The following is a 24,181-nucleotide window of genomic DNA, read 5'->3' on the forward strand; positions in this document are numbered from 1 at the left end:
TGCTAGGCAGACACACACACATGCATGCATACACACACACGCACACACACAAACCGAACAGCAAAATGGCCGACCGTCAACTGACTGACTTTATAGCTCGTTAGAAAACGAAGAGGTTCTGCATATTTGGTTTACAGTATCATTAAACATACATTCTATTCGGAATTTTTAAAAGGGTATTTTTCGTCATTCTCTACTATTCGCCTTTTGGGAATACTACATTGTTTCTGTGTGCGTGTATTATTTTTTTTGCCTCGAATGCCTCAAAACGCCAGAATTTCGCACTCAAGCACTTTATTTCATGTGTAATTCCTGAGGTGAGTATCCCGTGCAGCCCGCCGCCGCCTCGGCTGCGCGCTTTGCTCCGTGTCCCGCGGCGCCCGAGCAGCCGCCCCGCGGTCTGGAAGCGGGTCCCCGCCGGCGCTCGGCCGCCGCGCGCTGCGAACTCAGGCGCTTCCAAAATGGCAAATCCGCGGACGCGGCAGCCCGCTGCTGTCGTGAACCGAGCCCGAAAGTCGGCTGTTCCGAGGCGAAGCTTCAGCTTCGGCCAGCGAATTTACTGCTACCGCTTTACTGTCTTTTTACCTAATATCATTATTATTATTATTGTTCTTTTGCGTTTTTTTGTTTTTTTTTTACCGAAGTGGGGAAATGCCTTGCGAGCTTATATTAGCCCACATCGGGTAGCCCGTTTCTCCCGGGCTGCTCGGTCATGTACAGGGGCGCCCGCTGGCAATTCTAAATTAATGGTGCATCCTCCTCCTCCTTATACCTAGCCGGCCGAGTCGGTGCCGGGGCCTCGCTTTACGCCGCTGGCCGAGCGGCTCCGTGCGAGAGGCTGCACGGCTTTGACAGCTAGGCTCGGCCGGGCCGGGCCGGTCTGCAATACGTGCGGGCGGGGACCTCCGCTTCGTCTGCGCATCTCTCCCACCTCAGGGACCCCTCTCTGCGGCCGCCCGAGCTCCCCTCGGTACCGGGAGTAAGGGGCTGCCTTTAAAAACATAAAATGTGCAAAATACTCTGGATCAAACACGGCGGGATGAATTTGGCAGCCCGTCACCGAGCAGACAGCTCGCTGCCATCCTCCGCTCGGCCAGGGGTTACCGACGAGCCCTCGGCTGCGTCCTGTTAATAAGGCTGAGCCTCTCGCCCTCATCCTGGATTAACACGTTAGCATGTCCGGGAGTCGGAGCCTCACACCCACGGGCGCAGCGATTCCCTCCAGCCGGCGAGTCGCTGGTTTCGTTTCTCGTCACTTTCGGACCATTTTGTTTTTGGCGTGTGACTCTGGGACTGTAAATGAAACTAACAAACGCACGGGCAAACTTAGAAAACACTACCACGGCCACTGAAGTTAAATGTAATGACATGTAAATGTGTATTGCTGGTCCCTTCTCACCCGCTGTCATGGGCTTTATTTTTCTGCGGTGTATTTGCATGACTTGCTGGCAGTGCAGTAACTCCACGTTAATATTGATTTTCCTTTGAACATAAACATTAGCACAATAAGTTTGGGTGCTGTGTGGAGGATGCACAGAGCATCGTGCACTTACAGTATTTTTTATAAATATCCCAAAGGAGGTGTTCCGCATGTATGTCACACACTCAGCTGGCGTCTGAGTTCAGAAATGATACTTCGAGAAATATGGCGCCTTGCTACTAGCCATTCATGCAGGTCCAGTTTTCCCGAGTTATCAGTGGTTGTGTGTGTGTGTGTGTGTGTGTGTGTGTGTGTCTTTTTTTTCTGGAAATAGGACATTTAACCTTTATAATAATTGGTTTTCAACTGGTGTGTGTAGCTTCCAATGAGTATTAAATTATTTATATACCACTAGCTGGCCTATTTGCTGATACTATAATACTGTAAAGAAGCTTACAGCTACCAAAATGCACCAAGAGATGAGGGCTTAGGCTCTGTGCTTGGGCCCTATGAGCCAGCTGGGTCTATCCAGTGCTTCAGAAGGACCTGTCATTGTTTTCTTGAAACTTCAGCTGTCAATCATTCGTTTTCTAGATGAGAGATCCCCGTGGTCGCCAGCCGACTTGTGCATCCCTGGCAACCGTGGAAATACTGGGATGTCCTGGACTGTCTGACCTCCTTCTCTTCTCCTCCCACCCCTCTGCTTCTTCCCTCGTTTTGCCTCAGAGAAGAGAATTGGGAAAGGGAAGAGCAGTTCATGGAAGACAAGAAAAGGAAGAAAGAAGATAAAAGGAAACGGGACGCTTCCCAGAAGGTACCGGCGCCGGACTGTTTTATAGCCAGATAAATAACATTTGCTTTTACTCAGTTTGATGTAAGAGATGCATAGAGGAGAGCTATCACTCGCCGGCTGCGGGGAGAGAAGGTTTCAATTTAGTACCTGCTGGCTTGTTTAAAGTTGTCACTCGTGGAGGAGGTGATCTGCTGCTTGAGGTGTTTCGTTGTGAAATGTGGCTCTGATTGAAAGATGACTTCATAGGCCTCGTGTGACTCACGGGGATAGCCTAGCTTTTGCTGTTGCCATCCAAGTTGGGGTCTGATCCCACAACCCACTGGCAATGTGGGTACCTGGAAGATTCCACCGTTCCCCCATTTAAGAAGGATTTATCGTTCCTAGTTGCTGACAGCCTGCATCACCCGAGGCCGGACCTTCGTACGTCTTACGCCATGGGTGCCTTCTCTGGTTTCATTCTAAAGCCACCCAGATCGAGGTGTGCCTGTGGTCAGGGGACTCTCAGCTGTGGTCCTAGAGGACAACCGTGTTTGCCGGTGCCCTTATTCCAGCCGATAACGGCCGTGTTACCCAGGGAGCTGCGTAAAACGAAGGTTTCAAAGCTCTCAGGTGGCTGGAAAATGTTTGTCTCTGTTGTGTTCTCTGGGCCGAGATTTGGCACCACTCACTCTTAGAATAATGCAGCGATAAGGACAATAAAACACAGTCATATTTTATAATCATGCTCCTTTCCCCTTGATCACTGAGCACTTGAGTCTCACTGTATCCGAATGAAACCCTGATTACGATGACTGACGACCCTGTATCTCATTTCAGGTCGCAGAACAAAAAAACAAAGGTAAGCTCTCTTGCCATGCAGTTTCTGCCGCTTAATTTACCCCGTGTCCTTCCCCGCGGTGTCGTTTCCTGTGCATGCTTATATTCCGTCACCGTCTGGTAGGCTGTGATTGCCGCAATGTTGACGTTCGGATGGTATGAACCTAGTCAACCTTTACGTATCTGCTGGTCACATACCTAGTCTGTTTATGAAGTTTTTCCTGCATCCCTAATAAGGATGCAAAAAAATATCGATTGGTTAGTCTAGATATTGACTTGGATTCGATGCCGATTCTCAAAATCGTGAGATCGATCTTGTTAATGTTTGCCTTTCGCCTGTATGAAAATATTTTTGCTGCGTTTTACTTAATATTTTTTTTGTTAATTTCATTACAGGGTAACGGATATCTGCATTTCACTATTTTGTTTGTTGGTTAAATAAAAAAAAAAAAAATCATCGTTTGACCTTTTGTTGATATTTGACATTCATGAATCTGCAACCTGAATTCATTTTCAAAGAATTGTTCTAAAAAGATGTTTTAGCAATTGAAATGGAATCGAAATTGAATCAAATGGAAATCAAGTGGAATTGTAGAGTTAGGGCTGATATCCAGCCCTAATCCTTAATATGACTTTATTGCCCCTGTTGAATGCATCGCATTTTCCTTCCGTTTTTGCTGCTGGTCGGAGTCTCCCTCATGTACCCCCTACCGCCTTTCTCTTCCCGCAGTGCCAGACTCGACCAAGTGCACACTCACTCAGTCTTCGGCCACCCCCAGCTCCGCGTCCCCCAGCCCTGGCCCCGCTTCCTCGGCCTCCCCCTTGCCTGCCGGGGCTGTGGCTGGCGCCCCCTCCCAGAGTGGGAACAATGCCAAGCGGCCGGCTGCGTCCAACGGGCAGCCCCCCACTGGCGGAACCCAGGCCCCACAGCGCTACATGCCCCGTGAAGTGCCCCCCCGTTTCCGCTGCCAGCAGGACCACAAAGTGCTACTGAAGAGGGGCCAGCCGCCGCTGTCCTGCATGCTGCTGGGGGGGGGCGCCCCCGCCGCCTCGCCAGGGGACGGCACCAATGCGACAGTAGCTGCCGCCTCAGGTCAGTTATGAGAGAAGGAGACAGATTTTTTATACTTACATTTCCCAATATCTGTTAATCAGTTTGGAAGGATGATGAAGGAATTGGTGCCCCATTTGCATCATCTATATTGCATCCACTACTGCCATTTGTCTTACTACCGACCGCTTGCTGCTGTCAGCTTCATGTTTGCCCACAGCAGTGGGTCAGACTTTGTTGTTGCCCTGAAAAGTGCCCGTTTGAAAATAACAAGATATCAGAAATATCCTGGCTGATGCATTCCTGGCCAGGTCATAATTAACTGCACCGTTTGTTCTTATTTTAGATTGCGGTCCTGGATCAGCAGGCTCAGCTTCCTCACTACCCCACTCTTCCTCCTCTTCTTCCTCCTCGTCATCGCCATCAGTCGCTGCTTCTTCTACTATTTCTTCTTCAAATTATGCAAATTCCACGTGGGGGGCGAGCTCCGGCAGCCAGCCCCTCTCTCAGGGCCGGGAGAAGGTGATAGTGGACAGGTCCGACCTGGAGGAGTGGCCGAGTATTTTGGGGGCGAGTGCCGCCGGGGGGGAGACCGGCGGTGCCCCCTGGGGCGATAGACACATGCAGCAACATGCGGGAGGAGCGGGGAAGGGCGGACCTCCATCCCCCCCGTTGTCATCCTCCTGCCCCGTGAGGGAATGTACACAATTAAGTGGCGCTGTTTGGGGCGGCTCGTCCCAGGCCAGTGCTGGGGGGGGCATGGGCTCCCGGTCCAAAGTCTCCACCCTTCCTGGGACTGCTGATGGTTGTATGGCTACGGGCAGTGGGACCCCTGGTGCCAACTTCACCCCCAATGCCAACCCTTCAGCCTGGCCAGCCCTCGTGCAGGATGGGGCAGCTGGGGCTTGCCCCTCGGTGGCCGAGGGTGGGCCGTCTGCTCTACCAAACTTGTCATCGTCGTCTCTGTCTGCTGATCCTTCCTTGGGCCACCCGGCTCCCTCCCTGAACCCTGTCGGCCATCAGCATCAACCTCACCAAATGCAAGTCCGGGATGCCGAGCCCCTCTGCGGGGAGTGGGGGGGCATGGGACCAAAAAAATCTGGACTGGATGAAGGCGAGTGTGGTCCGCTGGATGGTGGGGAGCTCGCTACCTCTTTGTCGTCCTCGTCCTCCTCGTGCAGAGCTCTCTCTTTCTCCTCCAATCCTAAGATGGGTGCCTCGAAGACTTGCGTCGAAGACTGGGAGGGTGGGTCTGGAGGGGGCGTGTTCTCTGGCGAAGGGGGCGGGTCTTTGACTTACGCCAGCCAGGAGGGCAAAGATGGCATCGGAGCTTTGGGGGGTAAAGCCTGGGGAACAGGCTGCGGGGGCACCAGTAAGACCACTGGGGTATCTCAGGGAGCGTGCGGTGGGGGAGATGGGGCAGAGCTTTCGGTGGGGGAATGGGGCAGTACTGCGGGGGCGGCTAGCACGAGCGGGCCTAGCAATCAGGTCGCAGGAGGCAGCAGTGGCGTAGGCACCGCGCCTGCGACACGAGCTTGGGACAATCAGAAAGGGGCCGGCGATGATGCAGGGGGCGATGTCGGCGAGTGGGGGGGCCAGGGCAGGGGTGGTGGGGGCGGGACTTCGTCCTCCAGCGGCGGCGGGCACTCTCGAGCTGGAGGCGGCCCTCACAATCAACACCATGGCCCACCCCGCCCTCACCCGGCTGCCAACCCTGAAGTGGCCTTACAGAACTTGCTCAGCCGGACCGACCTGGACCCCAAGGTGCTGTCCAACACCGGATGGGGCCAGACGCAGATCCGGCAGAACGTGGCCTGGGATTTGGGTGGAGGCGCTGCTGCAGCTGCCGGCTTCAGTTCCTCCACCCCGCCGTCCTCGAACCTGAGTCCTGCTGGCCTAGCCCCTGTGTACCCCCCTGCTGCAGAATCTGCCCCCACTGACCCATCCGCTGCTTCCCATCTCACAGGCGGCGCTCCGAGTTCCCAGGGGCTGAGTGCTGCGCCTCTGCCCGGAGATGCCTGGGACGGCGGCAGTAACACTGGCCAACCAGGCCGCAGCTCCCAGCCCTCTGGCCCCGGGTTACGCAATCCGACTGCCAGCACACAGCCCGGCTCCGGGGGCCCGGGAAATGCATTGGGGGGCCAGGGGAAGGCAGCCGGGGGCTGGGGTGGGATTGGGCAACCGGAAAACATAGGCAAGGGGTGGGGTAGCGAGGGGCAGGAGTGGAGAGAGCGTAGAGGAGGTGGAGGAAATGGGTGGGGCGATTTTGGGCAACAGGGTACGGTGGGTGGCGGAGGTGGGAATGGATGGGGAGTAGGTGGAGATGAGAAGGGGGGAGGATGGAAGGACAAAGGCAGGGAGGGGTCAGGCTGGGGGCAAAGAGATGGCAGCAATGACTGGGACAAGCGGGAGCCCAAATCAGGGGGTTGGAGGGAGGGGAAGGGAAACGGAGCCAGTGGGAGCGGGGATGCCGACCTGGGGACTTGGGGGGGCTGGGAAGGTGCGGGTGGAGGCGGAGGCGGAGACGGAAAAGCCCAGCAGGGCTGGGGAGGGAAAGCCCATTCTCTGCCGGCGCCAAGCAGCCAGGCAGGAGGCCTGAAGGGCACAGCACAGCAGCAGCAATCACAGCCAACGCAGCAGGACGCGGCTGGCGGCTGGGGCAGGCCAGGCGGCCCTCCGTCCCAGAACCCGAACCAGAACCAAAGCTCAGGCTGGACCTCGGGCCCCGTGCCCCAGCCGCCCAGCAGCCGCCCCGAGGGCCCTGAGCCCAGCGGCTGGGAGGAGCCGTCGCCGCAGTCCATCAACCGCAAGATGGAGATTGACGACGGCACCTCGGTGTGGGGCGACCCCAACCGCTACAACTACAAGAGCGTCAACCTGTGGGACAAGAACGGCGCCCCCTCTGGCCAGGGGCAGCAGGCCTCCCACCACGGCCAGCAGCCCCAGCAGCAGCAGCCCCAGCAGCAGCAGCAGCAGCAGCAGCAGCCGCAGCAGCAGCAGCAGCAGGGCCCTGGGAGGCCAATGCAGCAGCCTGCAGTTCCAGGGAACAGGGAGTCCAGCTCCGGACCTGGGAAGAATTCTGGGATGGGTGAGGAATATGTGTGTGTTTGCGTGACATACATTAATGCCCCGGCATTGCATAAATTACTGGGCACTGGCACTAGTAAAGCAGCCCTTTTATATTGGTATATGAATGGATTGTTTGATTTTGTATATATTTCTTTTTTGTAATATGTTGTAATGTGTTATACAGTAAAATCCAGTTATAACGGACTTCAACGGACCTGGCAAGTCCGTTATGTCCAAAGTCCGTTATATCCAGAGTTGCTGTATGCCCAGAACACAACTATACTTGTGGTATAGACATACTTGTGATATAGATTATTATATTCTACATGTAGTAATCCAAGTTTACCTGATCAGATGCGTGCCTATTAATAATCCCGACTACATATCTGCGCTGGATATCACCGGCACGCCACGCGCCTTGTAGGCGGAGCTGCATGTCCATTATAAGTGAACAAAACTACAGCTAAAAGTGGCCCTGGGGACCAAATTGTTCGTCAGTTATAAGCGAAATTCCGTTATATGTGAGTCCGCTATATCCGATGCTTCTTCTGCATGTTCATAAAAGCACATGGCCGGGACCAGCGGACCTCGTCCGTTATAGACGATTAAGCGAGTCCACTATAAGGGGATTTTACTGTACTCGTGTGGCCCCGGCCCCATGAATTAATGTCACATGTTGCAACACATATTAAGTTGCCAGAAACCTGCAACCACATGTTGCTGATTTAGGTCGCATGTAATTATGTGGGGGAAAAGATCAGATGTTGACATGCGGTGGGGAAATGAAGCAGGAGCCCCCTTTTGGAATTTGTGGGCTTAGTGGGCTTCCAGCGATGCTCCTGCTCTCTCTCCCCTTAGCCTCCGCGAGGGACCTTGGGATGCGGTGAAATCGGAGCTGGCAGTGGGTTAATCCACGTCAGCCGCACAGTAAAATAATAGGGAGTCTCATCTTAGAAATTTAGGAACTACCTTCTGATAAAGTGTGGTTGTCCAAGAGCAGCAAGGAAGGCCGCTGAAGTCCTGCTTCACCGGGTACCGTCCGATGTCACTTGGGCGTTAAAAAAGTTTGCCGTGTGTCAGAAGATGAGCTGACCTGTCGGCGTCACTGCAGCCTGCTGTCTTTATGATGCAGCACTACCTACGTGCACTGCTCAGGACGAATGCAAGAGTCGTTCAAATGTTATAATCGGCTAGAAATATAGAGGATTCGTTTATCGTAGCTTTTTAAGGGCTGCGGTTGGAATTCTCGTTAAAATGGTGCTTGTCGCCAATTGCAGCTTGGGGCAACAGCGGCGCCCCCTCTAGCCCATCCGTGGACAACGGCACAGCAGCCTGGGGCAAGCCTACGGATGCCCCCACTGGCTGGGGAGACCTAGAAGATTCTGCCAAGCCTACTGGTTGGGGACACCCCTCCCCCAGCACCGGTAATTCTGCTATCCCCCCCGGTGGTGTTGTGTGTGTGTGTGTGTGTGTGAATCTCTTCGTGTGTCCCCCCCGCCCCCAGCAGAGGCATGATAGGGAGTGACTTGCCCCCCCCCCCCCCCTGCCGATGGCCACAGTGTTGCTGATGCTCTCTTCCTGCTGCCCCCCCCCCCCATAGGTCCGAAGTCTATGCAAGACGGCTGGGGCGAGGCAGACGGCTCCGTCAGCGCTTCCCGCCACTCCAGCTGGGAGGAGGACGAGGAGAGCAGCGGCGGGGGCGTGTGGAGCAGCACCGGCTCACAGGGCAGCAGCTCCTCCTACAACTCCGGGGGCTGGAGTCAAGGCCACACAGCTGGGGGCAAGAAGGCCAACAGCAAGGTACCCGACAAGCGCGGTGGGGGGCGGACTGCAGCTGCTGCGATCTGACATCTATAGAAACCGAGAAACACTGAATTCGCCTCCTGCCAGACGCCTCCGTGTGTGTCAGTGTGGCCACTGATCTCAAGTCAGTTCCTCCTCAAGCCACCTCCTCGATGGGAATTCCCGTTCTCGTTAAATTCCCCCAGAATGGGATTGGCCGTTTCCTGGCCGAGTTGAGAACAAGATGAGCTAAGTGCTTTTCCTCTAATCTTCAGTCATTAGTCTGAGCCTTGGGTGCGCAGCGAGACATGAGCGATGGGGATGGTCTGCAATCATATCACTGGTGATTACAATGGACCCCTAAGTTGGGACCCTAAATGTAACGTGTGGGTATGTTCGGAAAATTACCATCTGCTGAGATGCAGACAGACCGATAGCCTCCACGCCGCGAGCACAAACATTGTGTTGCTGAAAAAAAAAATCACAGAGGTGGGTAGACTCACCCATAACGGAAGGATCCTGGGCCTTGGGTGTGCTTTGAGGCGTCCTTATAGGTGCCTGTTAGGCCTCTCTGGTGCTGCAAAGGCCAGCCGGGCTAGCATCAGGTACTCCTGCTGCTCACACGACTCGATGTGTGAAATGCGGGGATATATCTGCCACGTTTTGGCGTATGTCGTCTTGTGCTTGCTCACTATGTGTGCCGTTTGTTCGTTATGTTTGATGTTTGTGCCACGTCTCGCTTTTAAAGTCTGTAGAAGGTTTTTCGGGTCTTGCCGCCATTAAAGAAAGAAGATGTGCTGTTTTTGTGCCGCACGCGGAAGGGAAGCCTTTGATCTTATCAGTCGTTCACATGCCATAAACAGCACCATCTGTTCCACGTCAATACGTGCATGGGGGCCGGGGGGGGGGGGGCTGGATGGTGCTCTGGCTGCCAACGTGCCATTCGTTCCGCTCTTCATTTTAGTTTTCGGTCAGCCACTCGCATTTCCCCGAGCTGTGCTCTGATTGGTTGCTGCAGTGTCATGGTCATCTGGACCCGCAGTGTAACCTGGGGCAGCAGGGCGCTGTCTGATGTGCACTGCAGCTCCCCCACCCCCCTTCAGCTCAGGCTGACTTTATGGAAAACATTCCAAAAGTTCCCTTCTGGGTCGCTCCTCTTCTGCTTTCTGTACGGTTTTCCTGTCTATTCTCTGTATATATTTATATTATGTAATATGTGGTTTTTTTTTTTGGTTTCACTTGTCGTTTATCCTTGAGCATTAAATGGCATCTGGTTTGCTGCTTTCCCACAGCGCCCCCATAAACAGGAAAAGCAACATCAGCCTGCGGGCCTATTTTAAATATCACTGCAGAGAGGGAGACACTGGGGGTGGGGTTGGGGGGAGGGGGTGGAAGCAGGTAGGCGCTTTGATGCAGAGGGCAGGTGTCGCCTTACAGGTGCTGAGGGGGCGTGTCCTGTGACCACTGGTGATGCATGCTGGTCATGGTTGTTTGTCTCTAAATTTGGAGAGCGGTTTGGTGCGGGAGAGGGGAGCGGCATGCTGTAACAGAATGAGCTTGTAGAGCAATGTTAAATGCTTGGCCATGGCTCTTACCTCCCTCCCTGGCAGTGGCTTCTGTGGTCATGTGACCATGTGACCTGCAGCTGGGGGCGGTGGTTCAAGGTAAGGGCAGTGGGCAGAAACCTCTGTTTGGGGGGCAAGGGAAACTGCAAGTAGGCCGGCGTGGGTCATCGGGGCGCGCGGGGCTCCTCACACTGCGACCAAGGGGGCTTTTCTCAGAACCTGACGGGATATAAAATTGCATCCGTGCATTTCTGCAGCTTTGCATGCAGGAAAGGAGCATGTGCCTGCATACTCAGGCATCTGTCTGCTCCGCAGGGCGCGCTGAAGGGCGGAGGTGGAGGGGGAGACGCTTGGATCGGCCCCATGAGCCGGCAGTTCTCCAACATCGGGCTCCTGGTAGGTGCCTTGAACACGCGTGCCGCGTCGACCCGGAGAGTGCCGGCGGTACTGACGAAGGCACTTTCCGCCACTAGGGTGAGGACCCCAGCGGAAGGGCACTGGACCTAGCTCCGGGGCCTCCCCAGGACAAGAAATTGGATGGGGAGAAGCGGGGAATATCCCCGACCGACTACAACGGAGAGATGCGCAAAGGCGGGAGGGGCGGAGGTGGAACGGGGCCCGTCTTCCGGCCCGGATCCAAAGAAGTCTGTTCTGCTGAGCCTGGGCCATATTATGATAAGGTAAGGAAAAGCAACAATCTGACTGGAGTTACACTGACGGGCCGCCTGTTAGCCATTTATTCCATCTTCCTCCACCCCCCTCTCCCATTCCCTGCTTGTCCTTATTGGTCCCCTGTTGGCCATACCAGTCAGAGCCCAACGTTAAAAACTTAAAAGCCCTTTTCTCTTCCTGTTTTCCATTCTTGCTGCCCCTATTTGAAGGTTTTATTTCTTTCCTCCTTCTCTTCATTGTGTAGTGTTGGGGCCTGTATAAAAGCCCTACCCTTTCTCTGTTCTCCCCCTACCAGGCGGGTGGACACGGCGTGTTTGGTAGCAGTGGTGGCATGGCTCCGTCTCGGGGGGTGCACCAGCCTGGTGTGCCGCCCATAAATCCATCCCCAGGCATACGAGCGCAAGTGCCTCATCAGTTCCTGTCGCCTCAGGTACGTCTGCGCTATCTCCTCTCTTAGCCTGCGGTTTATGCGGTTTCTTGGCTGTATAAGTTGTTTAACTCTTAACCTGTTCACTCCCTTGTTTTGAGGGTGCTTATGCAGTTCCGTTACTCTTAAACAGTTCGATCAGCTATTCTTATGATTAGTTTGCCCTCTACTGGAGCTAAGGGTCTGTCCACTTGTTGTTCTTGCGGTAGCATTTTCTCAGAGCTGTGGTTCCCGCTGTAAAGTCTTCAGAATCTGATGGTCACACAGCCGGTGTGAAGCATCAGTTGGACACTGGCTAATGAATGGCTGTTCTTGCAGTTTTCTTTTCCCTGAGTAAATGTGTGTGCTGTGGTGCTGTTGTAAATCTGTCTGTCGGTCGGGCTGTCGGTCGGACTAACTGACGGTCGGGCTGTCGGTCGGACTAACTGACGGTCGGTCGGTCGGTCGGTCGGACTAACTGACGGTCGGTCGGTCGGTCTAACTGACGGACGGTCGGTTGGTCGGTCGGTCTGACTGACGGTCGGTCGGTCTGACCGACGGTCGGTCGGTCTGACCGACGGTCGGTCGGTCTGACCGACGGTCGGTCGGTCTGACCGACGGTCGGTCGGTCTGACCGACGGTCGGTCTGGCTGGCTGTCTGTCTGTCGGTCGGTCGGACTGGCTGGCTGTCTGTCTGTCTGTCGGTCGGACTGGCTGGCTGTCTGTCGGTCGGTCGGTCGGACTGGCTGGCTGTCTGTCGGTCGGTCGGTCGGACTGGCTGGCTGTCTGACCGACGGTCGGTCTGGCTGGCTGTCTGTCGGTCGGTCGGTCGGTCGGTCGGTCTGGCTGGCTGTCTGTCTGTCGGTCGGTCGGTCGGTCGGACTGGCTGGCTGTCTGTCGGTCGGTCGGTCGGACTGGCTGGCTGGCTGGCTGTCGGTCGGTCGGTCGGTCGGACTGGCTGGCTGGCTGTCTGTCTGTCGGTCGGTCGGTCTGGCTGGCTGTCTGTCTGTCGGTCGGTCGGACTGACTGACCTGCATCGGTGACTTTAATGTTGCTATTTCAGATCTCCTTCTGGACCCTGAAATGCTGTTGCTCTGCTTCACCCCTAGGACAGTTTGCTTGAAAAAATATGCTATTACATAATCGGGCATAAACGTTAAAAAATGCTATGAGTTGGGGAAGCACCATATTGGCATGATGCTTTGACCTGATTGTTCCCGATCACTGGGGCCATTTCATTCACTGGTTACTACCCATAAATATGCACCTGTATGCAGTTAGTCCCCAGCTAAGCAGGGTCACTCGGCCCCAGTGTCGAGCAGCGGTGCCCTGCCCGGGGGGGGGTTCCCCGGGGGGCAGCACAGGAGGACAGCCACCACTCTCCTGCATGTCCTATGTCACAGGCCCTGTGTGGGGCGCTGGACCATGCCCGCCGTGACACGTGTGTCCCTCCGCATCATAGGTGTCAGGCTCTGTGCTGAAGCAGATGCCACCCCCCAGCAGCGGCGTCGGGGGAGTGGGAGCGGGGGTGTTCCCTGCCCAGCTCTCTCCCCAGCACCTCGCCATGCTGAGCAGCATCTACCCCCCCCACATTCAGTTCCAGCTGGTGAGTGTCAGCGCCCCTCCTCGCATGTTCCCATGGTCGCATCTCATCCTCGGCTTAAGGCTGCACGCATTACCTCTATTATTAACCTGCCTACGCTCCGCACATTTGACAGTCCCTGCAGCCATATGATGTTGGATGTCCGTTATTCTCCTGCCCCTCCCACCTGACCTGCATCCACCCGTCTTTCTCTCCGTCAGGCCTGTCAGCTCCTATTGCAGCAGCAGCAGCAGCAGCAGCAGCCACCACCGCAGCTCCTGCAAAACCAGAGGAGGTTCTCCCAGAATCTGCGGCAGCAGTCGGACCCACAGCAGGTACCAGGGCGGGGGCGAGGAGGCGGATCTGGGGCAGTCCTGCCAATTGGGTGCCGGGAGACGCTGAAGCTAATGCTTTTCATAGCTTAAATTAAAGTTTTCATTTAAAAACAAATAACTGCATTTAATTTTGTTCACTGCAAGTAGGAGAATTTGATTGTTCCTGGGTGTTATACCGTATTTTTCGGACCATAAGACGCACGTAGTTTTGGAGGAGGGAAATGAAGAAAAAAAAGATTCTGAACCAAATAGTAAAATATTTTATGTCAGCCACGTAAAGTGACCAGCAGTCAACAGCATCATTAAGAAGCATCATCACTGTCATTAACAAAAAAAAATCAGTAAAACCTATAAAAGTACAAAAAAACAAGGAGACACTTCAGTAACAAAATAGGATAGACCGATGGGGCGGGATGTGGGTGGAGGCGATTTCGGCATGCTGCATGCATCCATCCCTCCTGTCTTCCTGATGGAGCTGCCTGTCAGGAAGATAGAAGGGAGAGGGGGCGTGGCTATGCGATGTGAGAGGGCGCTCTGAGAATTAGCACTCCCGAACTGGGAGGAGGATTAAATCCTGTAAATGTAAATGTAAATGTAGGAGGAAGGACCGAGAGGAGGAAATGGGCTAAGAATTATGAATGAAACGGAGAACATGCATGCACATAAAAGGTGGGTTAGCCCCTAGCATAGAAACCAGCACTTTACTGCATATCTTCTTCTTTAAAGCATGTGAGCAGAGCAATATTCAGACCATATGACGCAGTGACTTTTTCTCCCCACTTTTGGCGGAGAAAACATGCGACTTGGTTCTAAAAATACGGTGTATTATGGCGTATTTTACATTTGTAGTGTGTCAACATTGTTTACACTTCATTTCTTTTTATCAATGTTTGCCACAGAAATATGTATCATATTTCACGGCATCTTCATTCCTTTTGATCTTTAGTACCAGTCGTATTTTACAAATTGGGTCGTTGTTCCATGGCATTTTCATTGCTAATTCCAAACATAGCATGCGCTATAGATTATCTTTACATTCCCTATTAGTTCCGCTGTTTAAGGAGGCTCTGCCCTCAGAGATCTCTCACCAAATCGAAACCTGCTGAAACCGGAACATGTTCGCGTGCACATCTGATTCGCCGCCTCCGGGTTCTGAGCATCGCTGCTCTCATGCTCTTGGCTAATGGAGAGCTGGAGGTGATTTGCCAGTGATTCCTTGCTGCCGTCGTTGAATTCAAACTCCTGAGTCATAGGAGAGTGAATTTGAGGCAACTTAGAAAGAAAAGAGAAAACACAGGCTCTACTGAGGGCAGTCTGCCAGACGCAAATCAATATATTTGTGTGTTCTGTGTCAGCAAATAGTCTGACCGTGTTGTAATGTGATTTTTTTTTATGGCCTTTTCCTCCATCCTTACTGGTCAAATTGTTCTCCGCTCTCCGTCATCAGCTGGCCAGGATTATGGCCGTCCTTCAACAACAGAAGCAGCAGCAGCAGGTCGGAGGTCCTGGCGGGGGCTCCAAGCTGTCCCCGTCACACATGGGGGGGGGTCTGCCAAAGCAGACGATGGCTGACCCCTTGCCCCACCCTGGGCTTGGGGGATCTTTGGCTGAGCAGCTGCATCAGAAGACACAAGGAGGATTCCCTGGTGAGTCTCGGACCCTCACCCCTTTTCAGCCTGTGATTGTGCAGTTGTGTTCTGTGATCACCTCACATGCAGTGGCCACCTAGTCAGATTGCAGCACTTCCGTCAGCACATGCCACTCACTTCCTGTCGCTCAGTAGGCAGCCATGACGTCACTGAGAAACGTAACACTCGTGGAGGAGGGTGCTGTCGCAATGTGGAAGCACACAGCAAAGAGCAAGCATCTTTGGACAGCAGAACCATGGCAATCCATTGGGAGCCACTCAAAAAGCGCACAAAACTGGCTCTCTGCTGACAGACAGGGGGGGCCTGTGCCACTGGGAGCCCCCTACAGTCTCACCTGTGGAATAACATGGTGTAATGTGACCTCTGCTGTCTGGTTCCCAAAAAAAGCAGGCGGTCGTCCAGCCAGGTCTAGCAAAATACCGGCAGAGTCGAAACGCAGAAACATCAGCCGGGCTTCTGGGATATTTCCGTGGGACGGCAGTGCTGAGAAGCAAACCTCTCTCCCGTCTTTCATCCCTCCCCCCAGGGTTCGGCTCCGGAGTGAACCTGTCTGGTCTGGAGATGGGCTCGATGGTGGGGGGCCCCGGCGGAATGAAGGACGGTGGGGGGCAGCAGTCCCGGTTTAAATGGCTGATGGAGGGGCACTCCCCCAATCCATCCCCCCCCGACACCGCACCACACAAGAACGGTGAGCTTCAGTTTGCGCGTCTTGACGGTGCACGTCTTGCAATCCGCAAATTTTCATTTGAGAGGTGAAGTAATTTAAGAGCAACTTGTCTATGTTTTGTATTTTGACTTGTGCTTTGAACTGCTATTTATAAAGAAGAAAAAATTTGGTTCGAAAATACGGGGGAGGCAAAAATACACAGGCTTCAGCCTATACCTTTCTATACCTTTCTATACCCTTCTGGTTCTCGATTTATTATTGGATTTTGTTTGTATGAGGTTCGATTTGTAATCTGTGAAAATTTTATTATGATTTTGAAGTAAACATAAAAGAACCAGAGTAAAATTCATTAATTCATTCATTCAAACAATAGAGGAGTGTTTGATTGGTAATTAACATAGGGGGGCAATGATAATAATCCCCATCAATGGTTTGCCCATAGTACCACACTGATGTTAATCAAGTGTCATCCTCAGTCTTTTTTCCTCTTAACACCCCCCCTTGTGTTATTGGTCTCTTCCAGGTCCCATGTCCACGCCAATGAAATTAAGGGGCGGCTCTCCCTACTCCCAGTACGAGTTGCTAGGCAACGACGGTCTTGGGGTGCCCCCGCAAGGCCCATCCGATAACTGGCATCGAACCCCGGGGAAGATGGGCGTCAAGGCCGGCGCCTCCAGCTGGCCACCTGGTAAACTGCGCCTCTTGTGTTAAACCGCGCGCTTGCTGTCGGGAACCCATTGGGAAACCCAGCCTCAGCTCGGTGCATACCAAATCCCACCCTCTGGTGGTGGCTTACTTTTACCACAAAGTCTTCAGCGTCAGTCCGTGCTGAGTCTGAGTCGCACAGATTCTGATGCTCTTCTCAGTCTTTCTGAACAGAACAGATGATGCACATTGCCCCAAAACACGAGAATCGTCCGGAAGTATTGCTAGAGTAAATTTAATTCCAGTTTTTTTTATGCCTAAACTGTACCTAATGGAAATCTGAGAAGATGGAGTAATGTCTTTATTTCCTGGATTTATTCATATTCCGTTATATAAACTGGGTTTTAACAGACTTCATTTCACCATGTTTGCACTAAAGTGAATATTCCTAAATATGCCTGCCATTTCCATGACAGAGTTCCAGCCCGGAGTTCCCTGGAAGGGCATTCAGAGCGTTGACCCCGAATCTGACCCCAACATGACCCCAAGCAGTGTTCTGGGTTCCACAGGGACCTCGAGCCTCAATGACAATGAGCACCAGTTACTGAGAGACAATGCAGGTACTAACACGGGCAGCTGTCACCAACAGGCATTGTGGGTACTGACACGGGCAGCTGTCACCAACAGGCATTGTGGGTACTGACACGGGCAGCTGTCACCAACAGGCATTGTGGGTACTGACACGGGCAGCTGTCACCAACAGGCATTGTGGGTACTGACACGGGCAGCTGTCACCAACAGGCATTGTGGGTACTGACACGGGCAGCTGTCACCAACAGGCATTGTGGGTACTGACACGGGCAGCTGTCACCAACAGGCATTGTGGGTACTGACACGGGCAACTGTCACCAACAGGCATTGTGGGTACTGACACGAGCATGACATTATGGGTACTGACACGGGGACCTGTTACCACGAGACAGTGTGGGTACTGGCACGAGGACCTGTCACCAACAGGCATTGTGGGTACTGACACGAGCATGACATTATGGGTACTGACACGGGGACCTGTTACCACGAGACAGTGTGGGTACTGACACGAGGATCTGTCACCAATAGACAGTGTGGGTACTGACACAAGCATGGCGGTATGGGTACTGACACGGGGACCTGTTACCACGAGACAGTGTGGGTACTGACACGAGGACCTGTCACCAACAGACAGTGTGGGTACTGACACAAGTACTTGTCACCTCATTTCAGGCCCCTAAAAGCCCCTCTCTCCTAAATTTATATTTCAGAATCCAACCCCTCCCTGAACACCTTGCTGCCTTCACATGGTGCCTGGCCCTACAGTGCCTCAGACAGCCCCCTCAACAATGCACATAATACAGGTATGCCAGTGAGGCTGTTTTGTCGAATGGTGTTTTCCGTGCTGGTAGGGAGGAGTGCCGACTCTTCCTCTAATTAGGCTAAGATATTAATGTGACATTTTGTGACGCCCAGAAGTTCAAAATCTGTACAAACTTGGCGTATCTTTATGTTTATTAAATTCAGTTAGCAGAGCACACCACATAATACTGTTTTGGAATACTATACTATGGTTTGGTATACTTCAGTGCGATATGCACTGAGGTAGCAGAGAAGAAAGGAACAGCTCAGTAGCCACGACATATTTTAAACACAGTACAAAGTAAACAGTAAAAAGACATTGGTGAAGTGGCAGTACTTTTTGCAATTTAAAGTCTGACACATTTGTTAATCGTAAGGATCTGGAATTAATACTGATTACTCACTTTTGGGCGTCATAAAGCACCTTATTAATATTTTAGGTATTTAGGTTTACTGGGTGTAAAAAAAACATATCTGTATCGTACTGAAAAGCTGGCATCCAGCGAAATGTTTTGCCTGTTATCTGAAGCCCAAGTGATTTTTGCGCTTGACTGATATAATATCGATATATCGCTCAGCTCCACTTTGAGCCCTTTATTTGAACAGAGAGCACCATCTAGTGGGGCCAGAAAATACAGCAAGTGGTTCATGAAGCTTCATTTGGCCATGACTACCTCTGATCGTGATTGTGACGGAGGGCATTCATGTCCCCATGGGCTGCTAATTGGCCTTTGTTAATCCTGCCACATTTTTCAAGCATTCTCTGTTTGCAAATTGGGTTTATTATGACTTAATTTCATTGCAGGGAAAATATTAAACGAAAATCCTCCAAGGATACATAATAAGTATGAAAAAAAAAACTAAGGTTTTATGTTTTGCTAACTAGAATGAAAGTGTTCTGCTGCTTTGTCTGGCAAAATATGAGTGCGTCATCTTTCTAACGAATGTGAGTATTTGTACAATGACCAAACATAAAGGATAGGATTAGTGATGAGCTGTGCTCAGCGCAGCACATGAGAGCCTGTAGTGTCTAGTTCATGCAGGGAGACTCTCGGCCACTAAAGAGCTTACTGTAAATGGCTTTCGAGTTGTCTCACTTCTTGTCGCTGTTATATTTCACGCTTCTTGTTATGTTCGACGACATTTTCCTCCTGTTGCACCACTATGGACCTGGGGAAGCAGCTTATAAGCACCGGCAGGCATGAGATGATCTATTTGTTTTCGCAAGATAAAGTGATAAACTGACATGAGGGGACCGGGATAATCTGTCACATGTCAGCATAAGCATAGTTACAGTATTGGCTGATAATATCTTCCCCGTGGCTCCACGTGGCGCTGAGTTCATTAATTCATTAATTAGTAGTTATCACTTGGTCTTTGGAGAAATCAATATAGTAACACTGCTGTAGTTATACAACCTAGCTGAGTCTGCGTTCTTTTAATTTTAGGATGAATTGTAATTAAGCAGCCGATAGTGATTTAACTCTCCAGACGATTATGAAGCGGAGTTGTAAGCTCACTGAACAGTGTTGTCGCTTTCCGAATAGCCCCCTACTAGTGACAGAGGGACATCGATTTTTCACCGTAAAAGATGGCTGTGGTAAATGTTTCTCGCCGTGGGTATCGCGCTCATTCTCCTGTGAGGTTTTCGTGTTGGATGCTTCACTGAAAGTGCTTTAGTAGGAATCAAGGGATAACGGCGGATAGCCCGTTTACACCGTGACAGCCAGTGAACGGGCTTCCGTGGCAGTGTTTACTTGTTTTCTTGGCGCAACTTGAATATTTTCCGGTTTAGTTTTGTACGGTCAGTAGAATGCGGTTTCAAGTGTTAGAAAAGCACAATGGCACACTTAAGGGTCACATGCCTAAACAGGGTTAGTCTCACAGAAAGCTAAGCTGGCTCACGCAGCCCTGCTCTGACTTCGAAAAATTTAGATCTGTTTAGTTTCAGTCCTCTCTTATTTGTTCCATGTGTTGTTTTTCATGGATGGTGGGAAAGCGAAAGGGGCACGAGGGCCACTGCAAAAACAGTGGAGAAAAGATACTGTTTTGACAGGCTTTGACTTTCTCCAGGGAATTCTAATTGACTTCCTCTTTCCTCAGCAAAGTACACTGAATACAAGCCCAGCTGGCCTCCTGATCCGATTGGACACAACAAGCTGTGGAAGGCCAAAGGCAACAGCTCTCAGATGCCCCGCCCTCCCCCTGGTCTGACCCATCAGAAGCAGCCCTCTGTGTCGCCGTGGGCCGGGGGTACTCCCCGATTGGCCAGGGGTTGGGGAGGGTCTGGTGGCAGCCAAGACACTCGATATGGGCCAGGTACCGTTACAAGCACCTCCCTGATGATATTCTTGCAGTTGAGTTGTATTGGTTCTTATCAGAGAAGCATGCAGGGGAGCCATAGATCTGTTCCTGGTCCGAAGCTGTTCCCACTGAGATCTGAAGGGCTGACGCATGTGTGTGGTTTTTTCCCCTCCCTTAGGCTCCGCCTGGAGCGATTCTGGGACGTCCAGAAGCAGCTGTTGGCTGTTGCTTAGCAACCTTACTCCACAGGTAAGGGGTTGCTAGTGAATGGGGTTGATGTAATTGGCCCTTTAATTAAGGGCCTTCACTCGGTTCTCGGGTTTTTTGGTTTATTGTAGTGCCATTGAGAGTCGGCTGATTTAATCTCAAGTTCCAGTGCCACCAAAAACTAAATCAACATTCAGTATCAAACCGTTTCATCAAAATTGTTCTCAGAATAGCAGATGTTGGTTAAATGCAGGTCTAAGTCAAGGGTTTCCTTCATTTTACCCCTAAATATATTTTACTTTTGTCCATGAATCAACAAGGTGAAATTCTTACTAACTCACAGGGTGAATTTTTGCAAATTGCATGTTCAGCGAAGCTCAGTCTTGTGCGTGTTTTGGTTTTTAACAGTTAATTAGTAGCCTGCAGGGTAGCATCTACAAATTATGTGTTGTCTTTTACTAGAAGTTCAATTAGTGTGTCTATACAAGGCCACAAACTGGACATCATAGGTGATTTTTCTTTTCTTTAATTTCAGATTTGTTTCTGAATTGACCCTGTCTGATATCTGACTTTTTTTCTCATCAAATTCTTATATATAGATCGACGGCTCCACCCTACGCACCATTTGCATGCAGCACGGCCCCCTGCTGACCTTTCACCTTGGCCTGACACAGGGCAGCGCTCTGATTCGCTACAGTTCTCGGCAGGAAGCAGCCAAGGCCCAGAGTGCATTGCACATGTGAGTCCACTGCCCTGTTGGCCAGCGTCCATTTTCTGTCAGTGATCTGCTGTCATACCTCCTTCTGGAGATGTCTCTCTCGGTGTTCCAGCTCTTAATGGAAACTCCTGCTGTTTTCTGCAGGTGTGTCTTGGGCAACACCACCATCCTGGCCGAGTTTATGAATGAGGAGGAGGTCGGTCGGTATTTTGCACATTCCCAAGTGGGTGGGGGCGGGGCCAGCGGTGGAGGCGGGGCTGCCGTGAATGTCCCAGGTGCTGGAGGAGGCCAGGGGCCATCAGGGACAGGTGCCGTGGGGGGCAGCAGCGGAGGCGGGAGCACCCCGGGAAGCGAGAGGGAGCGGGAAAGGGCGGTGGTGGCGGCAGCCGGAGGAGCAGGACCGACTGAAGCAAGCAGCAATGGAGGGGGGAGTGTGGGGACCGTAGGGCCTCCCTGTTCTGGATGGCAAGGATTGGACGGTACAGGCAGCTCTCCGGATCCCTCCCAGTCCCAAGGAACCAGCCTGGGCCTCTTTGCCCAGTGGAGCAGCAACGGGTCTGGGGGAGCAGGAGGGGTGGTGGGTAGCAGCGTAGGGAGCGTGGAGCCTGGAAGACAAGGACTATGGGGTGGCATGGCCCCAGGCTATCCCAGCAGTAGCCTCTGGGGGGCACCCCCAGTGGAAGACAGACACCAGATGGGCAGCCCAGCTGCATTGCTGCCTGGAGACCTTTTGGGAGGAGGAACTGACTCCATATGATGCTGTTTCTCTGTCTCTGTCTCTCTCTCTCTGTCTCTCTCTCTCTCTCTCTCACACACATACACACACACACACACACAGACAACAGCACTGGCCTGTGCAGGTGCTTACAAGGCAGCACACAAGCCCTCATGCCAAAACATCTTATCTCATAAACCTATGCCAATGGTGCAGACACACACACCACACACACACTTAACCTTTGCCCTAAATGAAGACTTCAACATCCAGACTTGAACCGACAGAGTCAGTCGGACTCGGACTTGACTGGATAACACTTAAATCCGGAGTGGAACTGAAATGCAGGAATTCATGCAAGCAAAAACAGATTCAAGGAAGTATCTGCGTTCAACCGCTGTAAAAAAAACACAATGTGCATCACACGGGTGTTCTCCGTGAGTTCTGGACAACCTGCAGCATTGGTGTTGCTGTCACTCCCATAGAAGGGATCGCACATCTCCCGCACAGGGCAGGCTCATGTTCCACAGACTAACTGTATCTTAACGTATGTTCTGTGTTCAGTTTATTTGGAGCAGTGGAATCCAGAAATGTCTTGTTCCTCTTCAAAACTGACCTCCAGCTTTATTATTATCGTTGTTATTTTCTTACTAAGTCAAGTTCATTATTATGACTATGATTGTTTCGGTTTTATTTACCCTTACGAGGAACCGTCTTGTTTTTGTGAGACTGAGAGGATTGTAATGAGGAAACAAGATCGGAGTTTCTTGAGAGACAGGGTATCTCACGCGAGCAGAGGCCTTTGGGCAGGAGTGGTCCGAGTGCGTTACCTGCTCTGCCAGTGGTCCCTGGCACTAACGCATCTTGATACGTTCTTTTTTTTTTAAGCATCCTTTTCATTTGTACCATTTGATCTGCAATAATACAAAGTGACTCTTGAAGAAGTGATTGACAGCATTGCACGCGGTCCGATGCCAAATCTGTCAGACCAAGTTGGGGGGGGGGGGGGGGGGGGTTATGCAAATACCTTAAGTTACAACTGTGTGTTAGTTTTGTTGTTGATGAAGATCCTTTTAAGTTATGGCGGGCTTTAACACTCCTGTTCAGTTTTTGTTTTCATATTCTACAAAAAAGAGAATTTTTAAAAAGGAACAAATTAATAAAGGTTGAATTAATGGCTCTGGTTATGTTGCATTAGACGGAAAGAGGATTTGTGTTTACACTTGAAACACTTTGTGGTGAGAGACACCTCCCTGCTTTCATGACAGATGTGTTGGTCACACTGTTTTCTTTCTTTATATATACACTCACTCGCACACAAACACACCTCTGCCATTTTCATGGACTCTGATTTTCTTTTGCCAGTCTGTCTGACCAGTGCTTTGTCTTAGTTTCGACGTTGCCATGTGTCGAATTCTTTCTAAAAATCGTTCATTTGCGCAGGAGACCTTTTCGTATGGGGTTGATCGGTTTGAGGTACGAACTTTGGACGCAGCACGTACACAAATGGCAAGGACCCCATATCACTCCACCCGACAGATTTCCACGCTAAAATCGTCGTCCTTGCAGATGAAGCACTGTACCTCACAGTCAATGCTCTGGGTCATTGGTTCTTATTACGATGGGTAATGAGTACCCATTGGGTTTAAATCCCGATCTCTTGTTCTCTCGCTTCCAACCGGATCTGTGAAGTACACAGTGTGCTCAGTCACTTTGAAATATTGTACATTCAGGAGTCTGCTGTGGCCCTCAAGAACTGTTAGGGGCTATGTTCATCAGTGTTCAGTTTGGGAGGAGGATTCAGTACACTTCTCAGTGCAGTTATCTGGACAAGAGGTAACTGCTGGTAGGAGCTCAGGCTGAGCAAATCGGGCTGAGGCTTCTTGATTAAGTGAGGTTGCCAGGCTCTAGATTTCTAGAGTTTGTAGCTGGGAACCTATCTGCTGATGTTCAGTTTTTGGTAATGACATTAACATTTTCAACTTTTTAATTTTTGTCTTTTTTTAAAAAAAAAAAATATATATATATATATATATATGTGTTTGCTTGTCAGGGATTAGTTTACAATTGCATAAATATACACAAGAAACATACAAAGGTTACTACTGGAGATTCTCAGCGTGTGAGGTTTAAGATTTTTTTTAATCAAACCGAGTGATATTTTTTGTCAATGCTGTGTATAAATATATATGTACAATGTAAACAAAAGGGACATTTTGGGGGGACGGCATGGGAGTGCAGGGCAGACCCCAACCTCCCCATTAAAAATCTTAAATAAACAGCTTGTTTTCACTCATTATAACGATGTCACTTGTTTTTGAGTCTCACTCGACCAGATTATACATGGATCCATGCCATTCGTCGTGGTGTTCAATGCGCCTGCTTCGTGGGGA

The 24,181-nt window shown here is 51.4% G+C and overlaps 1 protein-coding gene across 2 annotated transcripts; it reads left to right on the top strand.

The window, feature by feature from the left end:
- On the top strand, nucleotides 1-24,090 carry tnrc6ba (trinucleotide repeat containing adaptor 6Ba). Of its 2 annotated transcripts, none has more exons than XM_049015005.1 (21): nucleotides 1-317; nucleotides 2,015-2,234; nucleotides 3,030-3,051; nucleotides 3,760-4,122; nucleotides 4,427-7,168; nucleotides 8,427-8,573; nucleotides 8,750-8,949; nucleotides 10,812-10,892; nucleotides 10,970-11,176; nucleotides 11,464-11,598; nucleotides 13,037-13,180; nucleotides 13,378-13,491; nucleotides 14,939-15,137; nucleotides 15,667-15,828; nucleotides 16,331-16,495; nucleotides 16,929-17,072; nucleotides 17,754-17,846; nucleotides 19,948-20,163; nucleotides 20,327-20,397; nucleotides 20,955-21,094; nucleotides 21,218-24,090. In XM_049015005.1, exons 2-21 carry the CDS (start codon nucleotides 2,178-2,180, stop codon nucleotides 21,828-21,830), a joined length of 6,015 nt encoding a protein of 2,004 aa, XP_048870962.1. In that variant the 5' UTR covers nucleotides 1-317; nucleotides 2,015-2,177; the 3' UTR covers nucleotides 21,831-24,090. The 2 variants fall into 2 exon arrangements, with proteins under 2 accessions (XP_048870962.1, XP_048870964.1); XM_049015007.1 differs by having other exon boundaries at nucleotides 2,147-2,234.
- Nucleotides 24,091-24,181: the final 91 nt, after the last annotated feature.

The sequence above is a fragment of the Brienomyrus brachyistius genome, chromosome 5 (assembly GCF_023856365.1).
Source record: "Brienomyrus brachyistius isolate T26 chromosome 5, BBRACH_0.4, whole genome shotgun sequence".
Lineage (NCBI taxonomy): Eukaryota > Metazoa > Chordata > Actinopteri > Osteoglossiformes > Mormyridae > Brienomyrus > Brienomyrus brachyistius.

What these genes read in the sequence shown, in the direction of transcription:
- tnrc6ba (XM_049015005.1), top strand. Translation starts at nt 2,178, where the DNA reads ATGGAAGACAAGAAAAGGAAGAAAGAAGATAAAAGGAAACGGGACGCT. An exon ending in TCTCCAACATCGGGCTCCTG is followed by an intron (nt 10,893 to 10,969) that starts GTAGGTGCCTTG and finishes TTCCGCCACTAG; the next exon opens with GGTGAGGACCCCAGCGGAAG. An exon ending in CTGGGCCATATTATGATAAG is followed by an intron (nt 11,177 to 11,463) that starts GTAAGGAAAAGC and finishes TCCCCCTACCAG; the next exon opens with GCGGGTGGACACGGCGTGTT.